The following is a 24,866-nucleotide window of genomic DNA, read 5'->3' as shown; positions in this document are numbered from 1 at the left end:
CAGTGAGAGGGAGATGCCATCGTGTGGCCACACGCGGTACTGCAGGAGCTGCGCATCACCTACACGTGGGTATCTCCGGAACGCGTTTTAGGTGAGGAAGGGAAGGGGGATTGCTGTGTTGGTGGCACCATTTCGGAGGTCTCCCTGTGTAGGAAACTAAATAGGTATTTCCATAAGTCCTCATAAACCCCACTGGATTGTTTGTGGTGGGCTTCAGCTACAGAATGAGCAGGGAGATGAGTGGGAGCAATGTGCTCCCAGGTGGGCTTTGTTACCCTTACCAGGCACCAGCAGGTTCTTTGAAGCCAGAGTTTGTTCTGCTCAGGTCCTTTGGCTAACTTCCTGCCTGGGCAACTCTCTTTCTATAGAAACAAATACAAATCATTTTTAAACTTACAAATACCCAATTCTGATGATTTCATTTGTTGAAGGTATTTAATACCAGCTTTCTTTCTAGAACAGGATGCATACGGGGTAGAAGGCAATGGATACTTTGGAGGGGGAAAACCAGTTGCATCAAACTCTCAAATGCCAGGTAAGAATAGAACTGGTCAATAAATACTGTTCATCAAAACAGTAAAAAAAAGCACCCACAGAATTAATAATAATAATAATTCTACACTAAGCTCCTAGGTGTAGGTACCAGCTGCCCTTGTGCAGTTACCAAATTGTAAATGCACGTACAGGTAGAAAACAAAACTCAACAAAAAACCCCAAACAAACGCACCTAAAAAATCCTCCAGCTACAAGCTTGACTTTCAGAAAGTATTTACAGAGCCAACGAAGCCCCTGACCTGGTAGCACAGAACTGTGTGCACCGACAGTGCAAAGAGCACCAAGAGATTCTGCCGAGCCAAAGTCCTTGTAAGGCCATGCTAATGGAAGTGTTTCACACAACTCCTGGCTGAGCTGTTGCCGCAGGCACTGCTGCAGGCTGTGGGAGCATCTTCATCCCAAAGAGTCCCCAGCAGCAGCACTGGGGTCTTGTCCCTCCTCTTCCGACACCTTCCACTTCCCTTACATGCCGGCAGCTTGCTGGGGGGGGACGCCCGGCGTAGGCTGGCGAGGCAAAGTGTACATGGCCCCGAGAAACTGGTCTGCGATGCGGCCGGCTTCCCTCAGCCCGCTCAGCAGAGCCCCGTGAACGGTGGCGGGGTAGTTGCGAATTGTGTGCTCCCCCGCAAAAAACAGGCGAGGAATCGGCTGGGGAAGCAGAGAACAAACACCGCTGTTAGGGCCTGCTCATGCTCCCCCAGAGCCTGCAGCAAACACACCTGAAGAAAACGTTAGAAGTCCTCTAGATAAAATAAAGGAGAAAAACTTCACCTCTTACAGGCTGCGGAGAAGAATTTTATCCACAGCTACATTTATTAGTGACTTACAGCACTAGAAAAGACCCTAAATAAAGCCAGAGCTGCACTCTGCTGGTGCTATCAGAATGGCTACTGCTCTCAAAACCTCATCCTTTCAAAGTGAACTGGACACGACTTAATGCCTTGTTGGGTTCACTCCCACTCTGGGAGACACCTTTTGGTTCCTGTTCTTCCCACTCGGGCCTTCACGCTTTCAAATCACTACAACTCACTTAAATATGGGCATGGGACAACTTAAACACGGCGTATGAACACAATAAATGCATGGCATTGTAATACTCTGTTCAGATATTGCCAAATTGACTTGGAGTAAAACAATCCTTTTTCTAGTAAAGAAATTGCACCAAACCTGGGCAGGCAGAAATCACGGGTGGAAAACGGAATCATTGTACAGGTTCTAATCATCATCAAAAGGCGCAGGTAACCTAAACCTGTGCTTCGAGAGGGGTGTGAATCACGTGGAAAAATCCCCCTGGTTGAGGTCTTACTGAGGAGAACAGAGACGTCTCTCACCTGCGGAGCACCCGGAATGGCTGGTCCTGGAGTAATCGGCTGAGCCATCAAATCATAGTCATTGCCAGAGGACCCGGCTGCGACATAGGAGTAGGAGCCCCGGGCCCACGGGTCAGCGCGCCAGCGGGACACCACCGTTTCCTTAGGCTGAGACAAGACAGAAACCTCAGTTGCTGCCACAGGGCAAGGCCTAAGGATCTTGCAAAACACAAACCACACAAACTGCAAGAATAAAGGACACCAAGCCCTCAGGCTAACATTAATGGTGGCTCCAAGTTTGTATTCCACGAGAACATACACACTAAGGTAAAGAACTTGTCTTTGCTGTCAACACCTCAACTCCTTGCATTATGTCATGAGAACCTCCTGCACACAGCTGCTGCTTACTCCCTTCCTCCCCCTTTTAGTTCCTTTCCAGCCAGACCAGTTTCTTGTGCAGTTCACTGGTCAAGAGCTTCACTGTACTTTAGAGAAGGTGCAGACCATGGCAGGGAGTACCCAAGCAGCGCTGTCACCAGCCATGGACAGCTCAGCTGTAACCCCAGGAATGCAAAAGGGAGAAAAATGAATGGAAGTATTTGATAGTCTGGAAAAGCTGGAGTCAAAAAAACCCCAACCCAACTCAACCCAACCCACAACCCAGACAAAACAGCCCCAAACAACACCCCCCAAACAACCCCAAACCTACAAACAACCCCTTCTCACAAACCCCTGAACACACACAGGGCACTACCTATAGAACACAGCACACTCTAAACCATGGAGGAGGTACCTAAGATGTTGCCTGTACCGACCTGAGGCACAGCGCTGCTCCCAAAGATGCCTTTGAGGATGGCAAGGCACCGTCCAACAATGACATCATCGCTGATGTTTTCCATGATTCCTGCTGCTTCTCCTGCTACCAAGGCCAACAGAATCGGTGCTGGGGTGTGGGGAAGGAGAGAGAAAACACAAGTGAATCGCTGCCATCAATCGTCTTAATCTGACAAGTTGGACTTGAACAGGCCTTGGCCTGAAAGAGACTTCAATAACCCAACAGCACAGTGGAGCAAGAGGCACCTGGAGCACAGGCCAGCTGCCCCAGGACATGCAGTGCTCCTGAGGCTACAGGGTCTCAGCAGTCATTACCTCAAACAGACTGAAACTACTGGGAAGATTCCTGTCTGCACTACAACAGGTCACCCACAGCCATACAAGCACATGCAGTCTGCTCATCTGAGTTCCACTTCATTCACCCACCCATCGTTAAATACTTCTCAGAGACCAGTTCTCTGCCAACAGAAGACCTTCAAAGAACTCCCCCAGAGCTAATACAGGATGTGCTGTGACAGTTCTAGGGTTTTTGCTTCTGGATTTGTTTTCTGGATTGTTCAATCTGTTCAGTTTAAACAGCTTCTGCCCAAAATGCTACGGCTAAGGAAATACAGAAGATGAATCTAGCAGCAGAACCTTTGTGTGAGAGATGGTCTTTCTATATAAACCAAAACCCCACTACTACGTGTTAAGTATGTAATAGAGACATCTTAAAGCCACAAAAGCAGACACCCAAACAGCCCTCTTATCCAAGGCTCACAACATGTATTTCTCCAGTCAAGTCTTACCAAACGTTCTAACAATTACCCTGAATTACAGGTATTTTAACGAATACCCTAGAAGGGCACCTTCTTTGCACAGCCATTTTCCCCAGTTAAAAGAAAAACCTGCCCTGCCCTCTGGTACTTGAAACAGTCATCTCCCAAAAAAAGAACCCATTTAACAGTGCTCACTGTACACACAGCTTTGCTCTTAGTACGCTCCACGGCAATCGACAAAACCAGCGTGCTTACTGAAAGCATCTTCTGACAACTTCTGGTGGCAGACACCGGCTGCAGGGAAAACAAAACCACTAATGGCAAAGTCCAGCTGCAGAAACAGGCAGGGCAACACCTTTTGCCTGCTTAAGCATTTAATAGAGAGAAGCTCCGGAGGCTCACAGTCCAGTCAAAGCTGCTTTGCTGCTCAAACAGGAAACAAGCTCATCCACTGGAGACACCACAGCTTGCATTTCCACTGCATCTCAACCATATGGATGGCCCTGCAGCCCATCAAGCTGGAATGGTAACGCTCAGCAAGAGGAACAGAGCTATAGCAAAGCCTCTAGTCTGCCCCACTGAAACCTGCATGCTCAATACTTCCACTTGTCTTCCTACAAATACGATTTTCTTATCACATCCGTACGTGAACACCAACAGCATTTTAAAAAGTGCTCTTTTCTAGACCTGAAACTCACAAATAAGACACTGGCAAGAGTAGAGATGCACCGCAGCTACCTTTGTACAGGTTCCAAAACAGGAAAAGTTCTCCTCTGCTTGCAGTAGTGCTACCAACATGACCAAACAGATTGACGCTTGGATCCCAGAAGACGCGATCAAAGCACAACACCACCTAGACACAAAAAGAATCAGGAATTAGGAGGAGTGCACAGAAAAAATACTGCCTTCCATAGGTCTGCGTGCTCTCGCAGGCTACAGTTTGCTGGTTAGCAAGAGCTCCAGCACACAGACTGAGCCAGCCTCCTCCTAAGCATCCCCTGCCCTGCTGCAGCTCCCTCAATGACCAAGTCACCTTGTTGAGGTTGCCGAACCCCATACGCTGAACTGCCGAAGTTTTCCACTCAGGAAGAGGTGGCACAAACTGTACTGCTGGAGGCTGCTGCTTCAATACTCCCAAGGGAAGAGTGCACAGCACAGCATCACATTTGTAAATGAAAGTCTGGCTCGTAGATCGGGTATTTACAGCTATCACTTCACAACCTGGAAAGGGAGAGAAAACAATCATTCCATGGGCCAGCAGGCAAGAGCATTGCATTAAAACCTAGAGAAACTCCATAAAGACATATCCACATCAGAAAACTTTTCATTTATGGAGAGAGCTTTACACTAACAATTACTTTACTTTTACTGAATGTTAAGGACCACAAAGCTCACTTCCAGAAAGTGCAATTTACACAGCATCTGAAAATGTCCATACTGGCACAAGCCTAAAGGTTCATCTAGGCCAGTTAAATATAGTTAAATATATGCATAAACAAATAGCAAGCAGGCAGTGAGCCTCTCATTGAGTTGCTCTCCCAGTTGAGAGTTTCCCAAGCCCAATGTTCAGAAGAACATCAGAAAGATACAGTCCTTCCAGTTGCCTGAATTCGTGTGACATTCATTCATACTTCTAATACCAGATCCTGGGGCACCAAGTCTTAAAGCAGTCCAAGACCTCTTACTCCAAACATTTCAACCACTGAATAAAGAAATGGGAGCATGAACGTGAATCAGCAAATGTAACTGAAAAGCATCATGCTGAACCAGCCACAGAAATGAGCAAAACCCACTGAAGATCAGTACCTCTCTAAGAGCTTCCTCATCATTCATTATGATCACCAATGTGATTTATCCAACCCAAAATATATAATGGGAGGGTCTGCAAGAGATCAGTTTTCACATCTGCTTCTGGAGGCACTGAAATCTCATTTCAGTGATCCCAGCCCCTCGGAGCAGTTTTCCAGAGGAGGGGTTTGCTTTACCTGATGCTGTGTAGCGAACCTGGCGAACTGCTGTGTTCAATTTAATATCCAAGCCTTCTGCTAAGGCTACAGGCACACAGGAATAGCCATTCCTCACAGTCAAGTGACTGCCTGTGAACTCAAAGTCATCATCCTAAAACAGCAATGTATAGAAAGCCTGGATTTATAATATAATCACATTAATTCAACAGAAAATAAGCAGCAAATCTACATAAAGGCATTTTTTTTTTCCAAAACTCCCCCTCCCCCCAAAAAAGTGAGTTGAACAGATTTGAAATTCTGTTTATTAGTCAAGAAATAAGTATGGGAACTTCCAGTAGTCAGTGTCATTGGAGGGAGGCTTTTCTGGCACTCACAAAAAGCTGCCTGGAATTTCATCAGCAAATGATCATCGTGTAAGAGCTCAGTATCTGCATAAAAGCAGAGAGCACCGAAGGGTTTAGAAACTGTTAACATTGAGCAGCTTCCATGAGAACGAAATAAACTCAGTTTAAGTTCTTAGTGCACTGGTGAATGAATACATGAACTAGTTACCTGGTCCCAGTGCTTCAGTGAAAGCGTAGACAGGGGTGTAGCATTGGCAAATTCTAGGTTTGCAAAGTGCCAGTCGAGTATTTGCCTGTCCCTTGATGACAGGTAAACATCACTAGGAGAAAACCCAAACACAACACAAAGACATTCAGTTTGCTGTTTCAAACGTGCGAGCCTCCTTCCTGAAAGCTGAACATCGAACCCAGCAGTCACACTTCAAAGCAGAGCTCTTGTAAAGTATTTTCAGGGAAGCCAGAAACTTAACTTTAGAAATAAAAAAAAAGACAAGGGGTGATGGGTTTAAACTTAAACAGGAGGAGTTCAGGTTTGATACAAGGAAGCTCTTCCCTGTGAGGGTGCTGAGGCGCTGGCACAGGGTGCCCAGAGAAGCTGTGGCTGCCCCATCCCTGGCAGTGTTCAAGGCCAGGTTGGACACAGGGGCTTGGAGCAAGCTGCTCCAGCGGAAGGTGTCCCTGCCCGTGGCAAGGATGTGGAACCGGATGATCTTAAGGTCCTTTCCAACCCAAACCATTCTATGACTCTATAAATAATGGCTTAAGTACCATATATAAGACAATGACTAAAACCCGAGTGTAGTCACACAGAGCACAAAACAATAATATTCTGCCAATATAGGCAGGATTGGCATGCTACCATTATTGACAGGGATTTCAAATCTCAAAGGCTTCCACCATCAGGCACTGGTTACAGTCAGGATTTTACTGAAATGCAACCTTTTTATCCAAGTCACCTCCAAAAACAAGGAAAAGGAGTTCTAAAGCTGCAGGAGCTCAAACTTCATGTTTGTACCTTCCTAACCCCTTGAGTTACCATAATCAAAAGAAAGCAAACCATTGCATTTCTGAAACTCAGCAGTTTCTACAGAAAAGCAGTAAAAAATCTGCTTTCCTGAGTATTTCTTTTTACAGTTTGTATCTTTACCTTGGAGGATTGGCTTCAAGTTCTTGTAACTTCTCCTCCAGCTTTCCTTGTGTTTCTGCCAATTCATCATACTCCTAATAAGATTAAAAGCTAACATCAAAATCAGTTTCCATGTAAAAGGCCTTAAAGATCTCATGTAGCATCAGACTAGAGCAAATCTCAAGAGAAATCAGTGGAAGATTAATGGTTTTAGCAGAATCGAAATCAAGTTCTTTATTTTCTTTAACATTTAATCCAGCATATTTTGCCCTACCATCTGTTGAACAAGCAGGTGAAAAATGATCCTTGGTTCTACCTGACTCGGGTTAGCAAGGTGTCTTTCACTATCACAAAAAGAACAGGTTTTAAGGGTTAACTTTTAAGGCCTATTTCTACACCCAGGTATACACAGAGGGAGAGAATAACTCTGCTTGTCGAGATAGAGCCTTTAAATTGTAATCTTTGGACAGAAAAAAGTCTTTTATTCAGGAAACCACCTTCTTCTCAGAGAAAGGACTCTTCAGATTCAGTTTTTATTTCCATTGTGAGACCCAGCAGTACTAAAGACCAGGTCTGACCTAAAATTTAGCCTTCAAAGAATTAAATGCTGCCTGACATGAGCCAGCACAGACTGTTACCTAAAAGTGAGCCTTCAACACATTAATATGAAGCTCAGGTACCTAAAGGTACTTAATGTAGTTATCAGTATTATAACCCAGAGTTACCATCAATCACATTCTCTTGAGAGTGCTGGAGTGAGAAATGTGGTAACATTTATACTGGCTAATTTTATCTGGCTGCTGAAGCCGTCAGAAACCACCAACTTAAGTGCCCTATGTACATCACCCCTTACCTTGCAAAGGGCAGTCAGATCTCTGTGCTTGCTTTTCACAAGGAACTCTGCTGTAATATCTCGAGGTGGCTTCACCTCTGATGCTTCCTTATACTGCTGATGAAGTTCTTTAATCTTCTCTTTTAAATTCACCATCTTTTTCAGGTGGAGCAGGAGGAGGGAGGGAGAAAAAAAAGAGCAGACTTGATGCAAGTGACTGTAAAATGGATATTCATCTCAAGCTATGTCACTATACCAAAGAGATGTTGTGGTTTTACCAGTTGTTACTTATATGCAATTCTACAGACAGGAACCTGTAATAAACAGCACCAACCCCAAAACAACACAGCTGAAACCCAACATCACTGGTTTCTTACAAAGTATGTTGTAAACAGCTTAAGATATGAGAGCTGACCTCAGACATGTTTCATTTGAGAAACTTCCTTGGAACAGTGAAGATGCCATCTACCACAACCAAAACCACTGTAGACAGACCTAAACCACTGTTTCTGCACTACAAATCAGATCTGTGCTAAAGAAAGTTTACATTTTAAAATGCTCCCCCAAAAGCCTCAGTCATTATCAACATCTCTACAGGAAGCTATTGCACAGCTCTGCTTATGTCCAACCTCTCCCTTTCTTTTCCCATATTTCATGTTTTACAGTCTCCTGCCTAATCGCTTATGTGCTCCTCCTCAAAAATAGAGTCCTTTGTCAGAATAGTGCTTCTAGGCAAGGCTTAGATGAAAAGATGTTTAAGAACAGCATCCGTGGCAACCTTCTGATGTCTTCCATGGAACTTTTTGTCCATTTTGCCACTTTCTGAGGAACACAATGCTCTCCTCTTGTTCTAAACGTCACCACCTAACCTTGTTAAGAAGGTCTTTCAATTCCTCCTGCGTTTTCACTATTTTTTTCCAGTGTTCAATCTGCTCATCCTTCACATGCTTCTCCTGCAACCTGGAAAAGGTGAGAAGTGAGAGTCAGTTCAGCATAAAATCCTTGCAGTACTGAGAAAACTCATTATCACAACCTAATTACTGTAATGTAGTAAAAGCTCATCATGGGATATTTTAGTAAATACTCCTATGGTGATTAGAAAATTAATAGACATTTCTGTAAATAAGAGCTACCTGAGTAGCTAAAACATGAGTCTGGAGTCACCTACTATTATTAAAAGGCAAATTAAAATACTATTAGCTTTCAAGTAGCGTAAGTGGGATGTCTGCACTCCAATTCAGACTACATCAATGATCTGGCAGTGTTAAAGGCCAGGCTGGATGGAGTCTTGGGTGACATACTTTAGTGTGTGGTGTCCCTGCCCGTGGCAGGGGGGTTGGAACCAGATGATCTTCAGGTCCTTTCCAACCCAGACCATTCTCTGATTCCATGATTCCATGATCTATCCGTTACTGTAATGATTTTCAGAAGCTTTCAAGAAAAGATGCTTGCTCCTTTAGCCATCTTCTTTCAATGTTATCTTGTTTCAATGAACACCCCACACAACACACACACAAAAACCCAGCAAAGACCAAACGGCTGTAGAAGCGGGCAATGCTTATCCTAGGAGCATCACGAGTCTCAGGTATCTTTAGGAACATCCTCCACAGAATAGGAAAGCCTGCCATGAAGAGGGAAGTCACTCACTGTATGACAACCTCCAGAGCCTGACCTAGGGAGACAGGCTTATTATTGAGAACGTTAAAATCCAGCTGATGACTGAGGTAGGATGTGGCTTCCAGCAGACGATTAAATTCTTGCTCCACCATTTCATCTTTCTCTTTTGGAACCTAGGAGTCAAAGGAACAGACCTTCTTCTGAATAAGAAATTAATATAAAAAGGAAAAAGAGAGATCCTGAAAGCTCAGAGCCTCAGAGACGAGACAGTTGAGAAGTACAGAGAAAACTTTAAAGGCCCCCAGAGCAGGGACACGGGTTACCTTCTCTACTGCAGTGTAAATTCACAAACTCAAAACACCACCGCTTCCCAAATCAGAGGAATGCAAAAGCCAGGGTACAGATAAATCCTTAGAGCAGTACTCAAAGCAAAGGTGCCACCTGCCCTGAACGAGAGTGACGCTTCAAGAGCACAACAGAAACATAGCTGAGAAATGCAATACTCTCTGCTCTCTCAAACGGTCAAACACCAAGGGCTGCTCAACACAAAGTCACTTTGCCAGGATGTCTGGCCAAAGAGCTACAGTGAGAGCTGGTAAATCACAACAACCAACTTAGGGGCACACAAAAGGTTTCCTTACTGGAATGTGTGTCCATCAAAGCTCCAGAAACTTAACCATGGGACAAAAGACTGCTCTGATGGTAGGACAGCTCTATGCAATCACAAGGCTTTAGAAGGCCTGGCAGAGCTCAGTGAAGTAACTTATCTTCTGGACTGGGCAGCATGACTAAGAACTACCAATCCAGCTTTTCTAGGATGATGGAAGCAGCTTCCCAACATAAGAGCAGACTGACTGTTAGAACTGTCTACTGTGCCTTGGTGGCTTTCCCTGAATTCATTATATTCACCCTATTCACTCAGATGCCGCAGGAAAAGATGCAGGTGATAGATCACACCAGATGTGGGCCAAGGATCACTTTCTCAGGCCTCTAGCAAGAAGCCGAGTATCCTCATCTGTCTTCTGAAAGAAGTTACCCTTAGTACCATGATTTAAGATTCAGGAGGTGGGAAAGCTTCCAGTCAATACACGTGTGAGATTCAGCACTAAACTAGAACATACCACTTCTATCTCTAACAGCACTCCTTGATGCTACAGAGGCTATTTAGGTTTGGGAATCCCAACTCTATAGAGTATTAGTGCTGAAGTGTCGCATGCATTCAACCAGATGACACTGGTTAATCAGGTTTTAAAACACAAACCAGAAGCAGAACAGCCAGAACAAGCCTATTTCAGGGAAAAGGAGCAGCAACACCAAGAGAAGCTGGAGTGCAGCAAGACAACTGTCTAAGGAAGAAGAGTCATGAATTTACAAACAACAAACAGGGACTCAGATTCCACAAAACGTCTGAAATGCAAAGTCAAAAACTCACTGGAAAGAACTGGTTTTAGAGTAGGTGCAGATACACTGGAATATTCCCACACTGCCTAAAGAGGGACACACATTTTCATTACTCCCTTCCCCTCTTCCTGGAAGCCATCTCCTGCTAGGCCAACACCCTGCTAACAAACACACTTGAGATACTATTTCTGTTCTTAAAGGTTAGTGAAAACAGCATCAGACTTACAGCTTGTCCATTTGCTTCATAAAGTGGGCATTTTTGTTTGATCTTAGCCAATTCCATATTCACTTGTTTGCTGACCACAGCCATGGGATTTCCTCCTGGAAAACATTGTGTAGAGTTAACAGAGTACTCCTGCAAAGTTTGTCTGCAATGAAATAAGAAATCCATGCTCAATCTCAGCTCATACTTTGGAAGATCCAAGGGAACGACTATGAGAGTTACCAAGAAATTCAGTCAGAGGCCATTGGCAGCTGGGTAAAGCAGCTTTAGAAAGAGCTGCTCAGCAAGTGCAGTGAAGCCAGGTAGAGACACCACCACAGTGGGCAAAGGAAGACAGAAGGACAGACACACAGAAGGACATCATGCCAAAGAAAGAGCAAAGAATTCCACTAAGCACAAACAAACTGTAAAAGAATGGATCTGCAACAGTCTGATGACATGACAAGCACCTCTGTGACTTCAGTGACCAATGACAGCTACGGCACCAACACAAATCCCAGCTCTCAGTGAGGGCTGCCATCTGTTCTGAACATTCACCGATGAGAAATGCCAACTGCCAAAGAGGCTGAACAGAAATAGCTACTTTTCATAGTTGAACCCACCCAATTCTTTTGGCCACGAAAGGAAATAGCAAAAGGTTTCACAGTTGTAACATCTTCTCCCACCATTTGCCTTCCCACTCACCAAGTCCTGTCACCACCATTGCTCCGAGGTCAGCAACGTAGTTCCCTTTGCGGAAGGTCGCAACTCTTCCTCCTACTCGGTCCTTTCAAAAGCACAAGAGATTAAACCCCAGTAACATTCAGCAACACATCTCAAATATAATTGCTGGTACTTCTCCACAGCATGGAGCAAGGGTTCTCTCACCCAAAGGGTCAATAAATAAAATATGCTTTGCCAAGAACCTCTGCAAATGAACACTTGGTCTTAATTCATCCAAGTTATGGAATAAAAGGCTTGAGTTGCATTAACAAAGAAAGAAAAAAGGAAATAGAAATAGATTTGGCCAGATTTAGCCACATCTACAGTGGGAACCTCTGGGATTCTGCAGCCAACCCTTCACCATCCACAAATAGATGAAGTTACATATTGGATTTCCTCCTCCAACTTCCTACCCAAATCCAACAGCTCTATAGGAAATTATTCAACTGTGCTGATGGAAACTAAATTTTAGGGTAAGAAAACCCATCAGGCAATTACTCCTACCTGTTCTCCACAGAAGGGCCAGCTACCAATCAAGATAACCAGGAATAAGCAGCCCAGTTCAGCAGCAGGAAGAAGTTCTGGATTCTTGACACATACAAATGACTTCCCACCACTTTAAACTGAATAAGGAGCACTTGGGGGTGTTGGTTGATGAGAAGCTCCCCATGACCTGGATTCAGTGTGTGCTTGAGCACAGAACCCCACCATGTGCTGGGCTGCACCCCCAGAGCGTGAGCAGCAGCTTAGGGAGGAGATCCTGCCCCTCTGCTGTGCTCTGGGGAGAGCCCCCCCTGCAGTCCTGATCTGGCTCTGGGGCACCAGCACAAGAGGGACGTAGAGCTGTTGGAGCGAGGCCAGAGGAGGCCATGGAGATGCTGCAAGGGCTGAGTCCTTAAGGGGAGACCTTAGAGCAGCTCCCAGCACCTAAAGGGGCTCCAGGAGACCTGGAGAGGGGCTCTGAACAAGGAAGAATGGCTTTAACCTGCCAGAGGGGAGACTGAGATGAGATCTTAGGCAGAAGCTCTTCCCTGTGAGGGTGGTGAGACACTGACTACTTAAGAAGAGATGCAGCAGTCCACAGAAAAATGACTGAAAAATACTGCACATGATTTAAAAATAGCCTCTTGCCAGACCTACAGACTGGTTATATGCACAGAACAAAGCCCAGGTTACAGCACAGATCTTCTCCAGCTTCCAAAAACCCCCAAGACACCAAAATCAAAGCACCAAACAAAAAAAACCCACAGTACGTTCAGGTAGCAAGAGACAAGCAGTCAATGTTGCACTCTCTTTTGTTCTAGTGCTATGGGATCTGGGAAGCACAGAGCAGCAGCTCCCCATCTCCCAAAGCAATCTTAAGAGGCTGAAACATTACTCTAACCTAAGCAGATTATTTCATGCTGTGCTAGGAAAGTATCAGAAGTAAATGAATAACAAAAAATGAAGTCAGGAAGTAAAACAGCTGATAAATTCCAATTTTTCACAATCACAAAATGTAGCTCTATATAAAATTTAAAGCCTCTGTAAGCACACAGTAATAAATAAGGAATTAATGCAGATTTAAAAGGTACAAAACAATATCCTGCCTGACACTGCATGGGAATCCCAAACAATAATTCTATTTAATGGGCAACTTCATCAAGCACAGACTTGAATTCTTCTCTTAATCATGAAAGAAGATTCCAACTTGTTGCTGGTATAAGCTGATGACACAAGCACCTGACAAGTCCACCCCTGAGACAGTATTTGCCAGCTCCCAGTGAGGACAGAGAGGACTGTTTCCTCGTGAGACACGTTTAGCACTCAGCAATACATCCAGCTGCCTGTAACTACACGCAAGCTTGCTCATCTTGGGCATGCTGCTGGGCCACTTGGCCTCAGGGACTAGGCCTGAATGTGGTTTCTGGTTAAGCTTCTGTACAGAAGTGAAAGAGCACAGAAATTCATACCCTGGCTTCCAGAACTGTGACATCCATTCCAAAACTCTGCAACTGGCGAGCTGCTGCCAACCCAGAGACTCCAGATCCGATGATGATCACCTTTCCAGTCTTCTTGGCTAAGGAGAGGGGAAAGTAAGCTACAGGCTCTGCATGTGCTTTATTACAACATTGCAAGCAGCTACATGAAAGTTGCATTTAAGAGACACCAAGAACAAAAAGCAGGTTCCCTCTCATCAGTTCTGACAAACTCTTTAACAAAACAAACAGCCACAAAAAAGAAAATGGAAGTAATTTTGTGCATAACATGGTAACAGTAAAACACTTCACAGTCCTCCTTGGTGAGACAGGCACAAGAAAATACACCAGTAGAGCATCTGTGGCAAGGAAGAAAACAGGAGGAAAAGTACTGCTGAAGAATGAATGTTTGAAGAAAAAACTAATTCTTATTAATTATTGCATCTTCTATTTCATAGAGGGGATGCAAGTACAGGATTGTGTTTGTGTCTTCTGTTCCTCAAATGAGGAACGAAGATAACTCATTCAACAGTGACAGCCCCTGAATTACCTACCAAAGATTTGCAAGTGTTTTCCTTCTCAAAGTGATTTACTTGAATTAACAGCTCCTCCGGGTCCAAATAAACCCCATGAACCCTAGAGCCAAATGCACTGCCAAATGCACTCCTCAGCATGACTATCCCAAAAGAAGAAAAAGCCTCAAAAGTTTGGCTTGAAAAATCACAGAACAATGAAGCAAAACCATTCAGGTTTCTCACTTGGAAGGGGCTTCACTCTCTTGTAGATGCCGAAGTTGATGAGCCCGTGCCGCTCCAGGTAGCTGTGTACTCTGTGAACGAGCACCGTATCACCTGCAAAATGGGAATGTTTCACAAGCATTCCACATGTTTAGCACTGAGAACATCTTCACAAGCAATCAGATCACAGCAGCAAGCCAGCAAAACCACCCCGAACACAGCCCTTCCTGCTCCCCAGCTGCCCTCCCCAAGATTCCATCCTCTTGAGAAGGGCTGAGGGGTTTTCTGGAAGCCACAAGCTGGTTTTATGCTGTCCTGAATCCTGCCTGAAAAGCTGCACAGGGCATGTACAGGACATGAAATGCTTCTATTTCTCTAGTGCAGAAGAGCACCTTTTCTGGAACTGACTGCAGAAATCTGGAGAGCTTTATGCAGAAAATGAGATTCACCACCGTTAAACCAACCCATTACTGGAGCACCGAGCTCTCATGCTTGGTTTTATAAACACAATAATTCCTTATTTTGCAGCATTTGACGTGTATCTGCACTCATTTCAGCATTGTTTTCTTCTTTAATTACTTCCTTATGGCTCCCCTCACCTTTTCCAGTTTATTGGGAGCTTTTATGAGAAGGTCAGAATGGCCTACATGTGCAAGCAGTCGCTCCTCACTCTTTGCATAGAGACACAGAATGGTTTGGGTTGGAAGGGACCTTAAAGCTCCTCCAGCTCCAACCCCTGCCACGGGCAGGGACCCCTTCCACTAGAGCAGCTTGCTCCAAGCCCCTGTGTCCAACCTGGCCTTGAGCACTGCCAGGGATGGGGCAGCCACAGCTTCTCTGGGCACCCTGTGCCAGCGCCTCAGCACCCTCACAGGGAAGAGCTTCCTAATGTCTAACCTAAACCTCTGCTTTGACAGTTTAAAACCGTTCCCCCTTGTTCTATCACTACATTCCCTTGTATAAAGTCCCTCCCTTTTACTACCTTCTTTCACCATGACCATTCAAGTTTTATGCAATTTCTTAATGTCTCCCAGAAACTTTGTGATTAAGCAAATCTCACAGCTGCAAAGCACCATGAAGCTGCAGCAAGCTTTACAAGCTGTATGGGAATTCACTCTCATGGAACTTCTGTACCAACCCACCTTGTTAACAGCCTTTTCTGAAGTATGCTAAGGATGCATTTCTTTACCAGATAAATGAACCTGAACAAACCTGAAACCTGAGCATACTGCAATGGTCCATTCTTGCCATGACTGCTCACAGGGCTCCACTAACAAAAAGACCCATCTGAAACCCTCTCTTGGTTTTAAGCAACTTTTAGCCAACCAAAACTGAAAAACAATAGCAATGACACACACAGTATGGTTTTGGCAGTAAAAGACTCAACTTACTATTATAAGGTGCTTCTAATTGTTGGATAGTTGCCTCAAACGTCAACTGAATCTTTGGGTTATCCAGCCAGAGCTGCAGCTGTATTTAAACAAACAATAAGATACATTAAGTATTACAAAAGAGGTGTTTTCTGTGTGCTCCCAAATGTTGTTAGATGAAACCCTCTAACAAGTCACACTCTGGCAGTGCTATCCAAGGCACACTGAACTTTGCCTTCCGGTGTATTTTAAGGTGCAATAGGGTCCATTTGAACTTCCTACACCAGTTCAACTAAGTGGAAACACATCAAGTCAGCAATCTCTTCATCACACATCCAACAAAACACACACACACACAGAACAAAAGCTACAAAATGGAAGTGCCAGAATCACCTGCTCCATCTTCACTGATACAAGGCACTCCCATGGGCTCCGCTGCCCACATACACTCAAGAACACATAGAGAACAGTGACACTTCCAAAACCAAGCAGGAAGAGGTGCCTGTGAAATATGAATTATCACAGAATCCCAGGCTGGTTTGGGCTGGAAGGGACCTTAAAGATGATCTGGTTCCACCCCCCGTTAGCCCCTCTACAATACCCAGAACAGTGCAGGCCTTAGAAGAACATTTAAAAGCTTCAAACCACAACTGCCCTGCACTGCCACAACAGATCAGTCAGCCTCCACTCTGCTTTGTGAATGTTCATGCTATGCTTTAACCAGCAGTAATTCAGCAACAGCTTTTAATGTCTGCGGTGTACTCCCCCTCCCACTTGGCTGGGTGGGTGTTCTGGGGTGGGGGGGTTAATGCAGAAGATCAAATGAAGCGGATCTCCTTTGGTCACCTTGGTCACTCTGAAGAACTCAGATGGATTGTAAAGGATGACTTCCCTTTAGAAAAGCTACTGTGAGCTTTCCAAACTACATCTTTACTTACCAGGTGATTCATTCAATTCTTGATTCCATTTGTTACCAGGCAAACTGGAATATCAGACTGACTAGTCTAACTCCTCTAACCTCCAGGGACTCTCTTCACGCCCTCTTCCATATTTTCAAATCCCTTGACACTGAGCCAGCTGTAAGTAAGAGGATGCACACTGCAGTTCACAGCTCTCCCAGAGCCCTGCTGAGCACTGGGTTTATATTACCATTGGCTTCATCCGCTGTCCTATAACCTCTGCTATCCTGACTGGAGGAGATCCTCTCACAAGTCTTCCTCGGAAAGGCATTCCTGCTTAGGAACATCTCTAAGTTCCTCCATAGTGAATAAGGACCAAAGACCAGCAGTGCAGCTCTTCCAGGACAGCCCTGCAAACCCCAGCCATTTATCAGTTTCAGTGGAAGGCTTCTCTGCTTCTGATGTGTTTGCAAAAGGATTACTCACTCACTGTACATATGAGCATGCTGTTTTCCAAGCTTTCCTCCCCATTACCATGTTCTGGTCTGGTTTTATGCATCTCATGACTTCCCAAAAGTTACAACTTAGGTTACTTTGAGGGGGATTTCACAGGAATAGCAGAAGTCACATTCTTAGCAAGATGATGTCCACCATGCAGAAATTTCACATAACTCTTTTAAGTTATTAAGCACTGGGTGCTACCATGCTTGATACACTGTGATGCCCCTGATCATCTTAAGTCTGTGACAAAAACTGAATGCAAGGAGTTTTCTCTCTTAACTATGGTAACAAAGCAATTTTCAAAATATTTCTTGCTTTGAACCCCATTTTTGTGCTAAAGAACCCAAAAGCATTGTCACAATTTAAAAACATCACCTGCAAAACACAAGGCCACTGTCTAAGTTTTGTTAAGGTTTAACCTTCAGGTGCTGGCCTGAACTCAAGTGCATGAACTCCCCTGTGAATTATTTGAATATTGCCCCTTCTTTCTGTGTTTTACGTTGTGAGAAGTTTTGAATTAGACAGAAATGCTACAAACAGTCAGAAGCAGAGTTTCCTTTCTTCAACATTACAGGTTCTTTCATGAAATCAAAGCTGGTAAAGTAACTGTTCTGTTGTGAGAATAAGCCACAGACTGGCTTAATAGCTCAGCACTACAGCAACTGAATGCTAAGCAAAGTAAGAAAATACAAGCTCAGAGGTGTGATTTATTCTAAGCAACAATGCATGTGATTATTACCATGAAGTATTCTACAGACACTTCTTTAAGCTGAGATCAGCTTAAGCTGATCTCTTGCACCAGCTGTTTGCTTACCTTTTAAAAGCTGTGACAGCTGAATCACGTCGTTTTGATGGTTGTTATGACCATGTTTTGGACATTGTAAATGTACTAAAGGTTCTTTATGCTTCCTCACAGCACTGCCTCAATCAAGAACTGGTAACTCCTTCCTTAGACACTCAGAGCATGAAGCAATTGCAGAAATGAACCCCCACCATCTCAAACGCAAGGAAATCTCCCACCTGTTAGACATGGTAACTGCCAAACAGCCCTTGCAAGGTGCACAAATGTCCTACCCTTCTGTCAGCAATACTTTCACAATAAACTTACAGTGCGGTTCCTGATGTACAGAAACACCTTCTGGGTCTGCTGTGGCCCACTGATTATATCAGGGAAGCAGGCAGCTTCTTGAGATGTCATACGGTCATGTGGAAGTCTACTCTGGAAAGCTGCACCCTCCACACCTACAACAAAAAGACAAGTTGTCTACAGGCACTGCAAAAGGATCTGCTAGGTAAGCACTTTTACACTACCCTCCCTAGCCAGCGCATCCAGCCATGAGGTGATACGGGGCCAGTTCCGTGCCATGCTTTCATTTAGCCCTTCTCTTTACCTCTGCAGGACAAGCAGGTTCCCAAGTGAACGGTTCTTTGAACTACAGGCATCAGCCAGGGTTAATGAACAAACTGCACCGCAAACAAGCAAAAACCCCAACCAACACCCTGAGAAACAAAGGGGGCCGGGCACATACCAATAAAACATGTATCAAATGCAACACATCTATAATACAGTAGCAATAAAACTGCTTTAGAATCTGTCCTTCATTTGCGTGGTTTCCAGTTTCTACCAAAACATGAAAAACGTTCTGGAGCCTGCTCAAAGCCGAAAGATCTGTGAGGCACAAGCACAACGCCTACAGCCCTCACCTGCTTTTCAAGGTTTCATTTGCACTGAACTCAACCTGGAGGATCCCTTCTTGACCTCTCCTTGTCCACATTTGCCATATTCCCCACGGGCAGTGCAATGACAAACACTCCCATTCATGCTTTTCCTGTGCCCCCCCCAGTGCTGCTCCACGTGTCAAAGACCAACGTTGAATATATACAGGAGACATTTTATCTGTGGAAAGACTTCATTCATAAAGGTACCTGCACTGCTATCAATTCAAACATTGGCAATGAAGTAATCACACAGTTATGGGCCCTACATTCTCCATCGCATTTCACTGTTATACTGTATATAAAATACACTCTAAAGTAACAAACCAAACCACAGCTGCATAAAGTGTTACAGCACAAGTGCAGAAAACCCTGCAGGCAGTGAGGCAAATGCAATACTGAGATGGGAAATGCAGCAAGAACAAGATAAACTCTTATGTCCTAGGAAGTGTCTTAAGATCGGGACAGACAGAGGAGAGGACATTCAACCTGGAAAGATATAAATCAGTATCTCAAGAGAAAAACCACACAGGTAATGCAGTAAGATCAGGATCATCCACTGAAACTGGAACTGTTCCAAAAGATTCTAACAATGTCAGAGACCAGACAAGCTTGCGGTTTATGAGAGTAACCAAGACAACTGTTTCCAAGTTTGAGGTTCATGTGCAGAGGTACACGTGTGGCTGTACTGGGGAGAAAACTTCTTTCAGTTCTGGTGCAGGCACACACACCTTTAACTTCCAAGGGTTTTTACAGCCCAAAGGTGAAGAAAAAAATGTAAGCAAGGAAATGGTGGTAAAGCTAAAACCCCACAGTTCATTCACAAGGAAAGGCAAGACCTAACTGCATGATGGCTCAAGGGAAAGAAAACGGTCTATGATCATTCACAGGGATTTTACAAGAGGAAATTAGTACCAGAGGCAACAGAGCACTGCAAGAAAGTAAAATGGAATTAATAACAGGAGAAGTTAACACACCACAACACTTTCTGACACCAATATTCAGTGATGGAGCAGAAACCCGCAGCTCTGCTGGAATTCCAGCTTCTCCAGTGATAAACCTGACTCCCTCTTACAGGTGGATACAAGGAATGTGCTTCTCCTGCCATCTGCTAAAGAGCATCGCCCGTGGCACAGTGCTCAGCTACCAGGAAACTCGCACACGTCCATCAAGGGATCTCACTAGTTTCTTGGAAAGCTCTGTAACCCATTCCTTCCAATTGAGAAGCCAGAGGAACAGCCCTGGAAATAACCCCAAGCAGGAGGAAGGGATTTCTGGTTTGCGGTTTTTAGGGCCACATGTCCATGGCAACACCCAAACCCAGCAAACACTTCATTTCATTTGGCCCAGCCATCAGAAGATCTTCCAAAACCTCCACATCCCTGAATTTACTTCTGCAACTACACAACTCCAAGTGAAATCCATTTCAGAGTGGTTAAATCCCCACATCCCACATCCTTACTGCTTGTGTTTCACAAAAGCAACACAGTGAAGCCAGTACCAGTTCAGAACTGTCCCTGGGGCAGGCAACTGTTTCATGACTGAAGAGACAGGTCAGCCTAGACTGAATTCCTGGATGCTCATCTCTTGACACACAGCTGTGCACACATTGCCACTTCCTGACATCCAGCATCAGCCACCAACGTGCTGAAGTTTTGATTATCTTCTTCCCCACATGAGGGATCTTGAGAGATGCTGCTCATTTATGGACTTACTGAAACATGTGCAGATTAAAACCCTCTGAAGGGAAGTCACTTGGCTGCTCAATCAGACAATTGTTACAGCACACCCTCAGCATATAAATCAAATGCAAAATATGCCCAATTTCCAAACAGCCAGTGCCTGCCTGAGAACAAAGCAGGCAATGCATCCTTAACCCCACAACCTGCAACAGTCAGAAATCCCATGCAAGTGGTAAGATCCAAACCATAACTTCTTTACTTAGAACAGCAAGGATGCACTCTCAGATGAGTATCCTGAAGTTATATTTGCTTCAAAAAGAGCAACCTGGAGGTACAGGTCCTTTGTCTTAAAGGTCCTTCAGCTCCTTTGCTTCAAACCCAAATCCTCAATCCTCAAGTGAGAGAAGTGGCAGAGCTGGGGGAAGATTTTCCCTTGCACTCAAAGCACTTAGGAGTAAAGACACCAACTGTGGGGGAATCGAGCAGTAAGTGCATGCTGCCAGCATCAGAGCTCAGGCCAAACGGCGAATTCCCAACCCAGCAGCAGACTACGCCTGTCCCTGACAGATAAATCTCCTGGGCTCACCACTGGCTCAAGCCCAAACCTCTCAAAAGGGAAAAGCACAAGAACAAAGGAGCAGAAAGGCACTCCCTGCCAGGTTTCTTCAGCAGATCAGAGGAAAGGCTCTGCTGTGCTGGAGCCCAGGCCTGTCGGTGTCACTCAGGGGGGCAGAAACTGGCCAGGTAAGAAACACCTTTCTGCACGTTTGGACTCCTCTGAACAAGGAGAGGAGCGGAGGGATGAGAGATCGGCCTGAGGCATTTCAACAGAGGTTGGTGTCCTCCCTGCAGCTGGTACAGACCTCAGCTGAAGCTGGAAATACCCCTCACTTGTTAAAGAGCTCCTGTACCTCTGGCTACGTCCTCAACGACCGCACCCGTGCGCACTTGCAAGCATCACTCCCTAACCTGGCGGCTCTTGCTACCAATTGGCAAGCATCAAACACCACCCTCACCTGATGCTTGGCCGTCTCCATACCCTCCAGAATTGTCGTCTTGAAGTCCTCCTGCTTGCCCTGTGGAAGGAAAGAGGAGAACTCAGGGACCTTACTCCATAAGTTAAACCATACTGGACATAAAGGCCCGGCAGTTGGCGTTGTAGATATTAAATTCCACCAACCAGCTAAACCCATTTCCTGAGAATCCCATCTGCTGGAACCTAGGTTCAGGGCACCAATCTCTGCAGTCTTCTACGTGTTATCCATGGTATTGGAACGCTTTACATCAGACTTAATGGGACATAAAGAAGTACACAACATTCCTAGTGGCTAAATACTTATGATCGACTTCATGAACGGCTAGGGTTTGATTAATAAGTTTACATTTCTTACTGCCAAGAGCTGGTGGGTGGGTACCATCACATTCCATGGGTCGCAAACCATAGGAATTTGATAACCTTGCCCTCGCTGTCCTGAGTCTCTCCATGTGCAAGGGGATAGTTTGAACCATTCCAAAAAGCCTCTTGCTCTCAGAAGTGCCGGCTCTTTTTAGTATTCTGCCATAAACCCTTCCCTGAAGCTTGATGACAGCACTGGGTTTGAAAGGCTCAGACCACTTGTTTTGGCTTCAGTGCCCTTGATCCACCAACAATGTTCTAACACACAAAGACCACTTCTGAATCAAGTACATGTCAATCCACGCAATGTGACCAATACCCAGCACTGAAAGACATCAGTCTTCCAATGTATCCAGGGCTGGAAACATGAGGAAAGGCAAAGCACTCATCTGAAAGATCTGGAGAAGTCTCAAAACTGCCTTAGCCTGCATGCAAGTCCTAAATAGCAGCCTTGAGAGGACTACAGCACAACAAGGAACAGAGATGGAGTACAGCTGAGAGATCTGCAGGAACAAAGGTAATGCAGGTCACCTCACACACTGCTCACAGTCACAAGAGATGCTAGCTCCAAGTTCAGCTCATAAACAATATCCTTGCACAGTCAGGTATTTGCCTACTGTTGTCATCTCCAGAGAGCAGAAAGCCATGGAAGGCTACAGGGACAGCCCAGCACTGTCTGGCTGCTGCTGTACCAAGGCTCCTTCAACCCAATGCTTCAGCAGGCAGCAAACTGGGTCCTTTCTCAAGTCCAAGCAAACCCCCACTGAAACAAACTGCTGAGGTCCTGGTGGCAAACGGAACAGTCACTTCCTAGAGCAGAACTGCTCAAGGTGTCATCTCCAAACAGGCAAGAGTACGGCCTAACCTAAGGCTGAACACACAACTGCTAAGATTACTCTTCAGAGGCTGAAACTGGGTGCCCAATTTCACCAGACTGCAATTTGAGGCTCTCAGGGGATGCACTGCAATCGCAGCTGAATTCAGCTCAATCACAAATCTCACCCCTAAAGCAAAGGCACAGAAAGTGAACCAAACGTTTTCATGCATTGATAACCTGGATCAACATCTGCAATGTTGTAACATGTTCAGAAACTCACAAGAGACCGTGACAAATAACTGCATTTTCAGAGGCCTCAGAAGTCCCAAACTCAGGATTATATCAACTAATGTAACTGGAACAGCAAGAAAAACATGGCTCACTTCATCTGGAAGCACTTTATTTTGCTGGGAACATTCCAAGACCTGCTTCCATTCTGGGAAAGACTAACACAACAAAAACATTCATATTTAACCTCCAGCACAGGCCATTCGTCTGCAGGAAAAGTTGTATTCATGCCTTCTGTAAGTTAAGAAATTGAAAAGATGCTGACATCAGCCTCTTGCATTCATTATCCCTGAACTAGTACTGACAATGAGGAGATGGGACAAAATTGCTCCCAAGTTACTTACAAGAAGACATCAGCATTTCCCCCTCTTCTGTTAGGAACAGCTAAAGCAGGTCAAAGAAGAAAGCATCACTATTACTATCACTATCCTGATCACTACCCAGTCCAAGTACAGAAGTATGGAAACAAGGTCTCTAGTTCAGGTTGCTCTCCTTCCCCCTAAGAAAGTCAGGTTCCAGCTGCAAAGGAACAGAGCAGCAAGTGAACTGCTGATCCCTGCTGACACCCAGTTACTGCAGCCCAACACAACATGAGCAGGAGCAGAATCTGTTGGAAGTCCCAAGGCAACAGAATACCAACTGAGGAGCAGGCAGGAAGAAGAGCAACAAAAGAGTCCACCTCATAATGTCTTAAAATCAAGACTGGTGGCCCTTGATTACAAATGTGTACTGAATTTCATCAGGAAAACAGACAAGTCAGATGAAAGACAGAGAGAGCAGCACTGAGTCTGACTGTTCACTTGACATCCATCTGCACCATGATCAGTCTTGAGCTCTCTTGGAAAACAGCAGCTAGAAACACAAGATGCCCACAGACAAGAGGAAGAAAAGGAGCTGGTAAAGAGTATCTTCAGGAGGCCAGAAAAGTGAAAATCCCATCTGGCAAGGACAAACAAGAAAGATCCTTAGAAGAGAAAAACAAAAGCAGCAAGCTCCTCATTCCAAAGGGATATTGGCAACCACCACAAATGTCACTCAGCACTGACAGTGAGTTTGGAAGCTTTTTGCCATCAGAAAATATTTCTCATTGAAAAAGAGGAGAGATACTTTAAGGAAATTGCCTTAATCATGAAATCCTCTTGCACCTTTTCAAACTGCTCCGCAATAAAACGCAGCAGATCCTGCAAATCCAGACTATAACAATTCACACAGCCAAAACATCTGGAATTTCCCACTGCGGAACACATCAATGGAACCCACCCCAAATACGACCAGCATTTTGCTGTCACCTGAAGTGGGATATTTAATAACCTCCTTCTACTGTAAACTGACAGTGAGGACAGACTAATGAAACACCAGCTACTGTCCCTATTACATGGTTAAGTTTGCAAATGAGGCTTTTCAACACAGAAGGTCATAACCTATAACATGACAGCTTTACACCTCTACTGCACTGCCTATGTTTTTACAGGCTTTAAACATACAAAGGAAATTATTCAGGTCTGCAATGAGAATAAATTAACAGCAATACACAACCAACGTTGTATTTTGTTGTATTTTCAATATGCAATCCTGCTCTAGAATTATCATCCTATTCAATACTTCTTATTGAATGTTTCTATTTGCTTCAAAGCAGCAACAGAGAGAAAAACAATTCAATCATAAACACTGCTTCTATACACAGCAGACTCCAATGCCCCTTCCTGCTGACAGCTGTTTGAATTAGAAGTTTCAGTGCACTTTAACAGCCAGCAAGAGATGACCTGATGCTCCTGACACCTGTATTAACAAAGACAGAGAGATCCATCAATGTATAGGGTTTCAGAAGCCTTT

General features: G+C 44.7%; 1 protein-coding gene across 2 annotated transcripts in view; it reads right to left on the bottom strand.

The window, feature by feature from the left end:
- Positions 1–416: 416 nt before the first annotated feature.
- KDM1A (lysine demethylase 1A) overlaps positions 417–24,866 on the bottom strand; it is a 28,364-nt gene continuing 3,914 nt past the window's right edge. The window contains exons 3-20 of one of the 2 annotated variants that reach the window (XM_062630971.1): positions 21,549–21,608; positions 18,243–18,376; positions 15,756–15,834; positions 14,386–14,478; positions 13,622–13,728; positions 11,652–11,733; positions 10,971–11,065; positions 9,374–9,516; positions 8,596–8,686; positions 7,748–7,882; positions 6,916–6,989; positions 5,977–6,088; positions 5,443–5,575; positions 4,491–4,678; positions 4,196–4,310; positions 2,681–2,808; positions 1,887–2,033; positions 417–1,203 (exon numbers count right to left, since the gene is read on the bottom strand). In XM_062630971.1, the coding sequence (XP_062486955.1) occupies positions 1,018–1,203; positions 1,887–2,033; positions 2,681–2,808; positions 4,196–4,310; positions 4,491–4,678; positions 5,443–5,575; positions 5,977–6,088; positions 6,916–6,989; positions 7,748–7,882; positions 8,596–8,686; positions 9,374–9,516; positions 10,971–11,065; positions 11,652–11,733; positions 13,622–13,728; positions 14,386–14,478; positions 15,756–15,834; positions 18,243–18,376; positions 21,549–21,608 (2,102 nt within the window). In that variant the 3' untranslated portion in view covers positions 417–1,017. The remainder of the gene's footprint in view (positions 1,204–1,886; positions 2,034–2,680; positions 2,809–4,195; positions 4,311–4,490; positions 4,679–5,442; positions 5,576–5,976; positions 6,089–6,915; positions 6,990–7,747; positions 7,883–8,595; positions 8,687–9,373; positions 9,517–10,970; positions 11,066–11,651; positions 11,734–13,621; positions 13,729–14,385; positions 14,479–15,755; positions 15,835–18,242; positions 18,377–21,548; positions 21,609–24,866) is intronic. The other variant, XM_062630972.1, reaches the window with a different exon arrangement.

The sequence above is a fragment of the Pezoporus occidentalis genome, unplaced genomic scaffold, assembly GCF_034315485.1.
Source record: "Pezoporus occidentalis ecotype Australia unplaced genomic scaffold, CSIRO_AGI_Poc_V1 ctg362, whole genome shotgun sequence".
Classification (NCBI taxonomy): Eukaryota; Metazoa; Chordata; class Aves; order Psittaciformes; family Psittacidae; genus Pezoporus; species Pezoporus occidentalis.
This window is presented reverse-complemented; position numbering and strand designations above follow the sequence as displayed.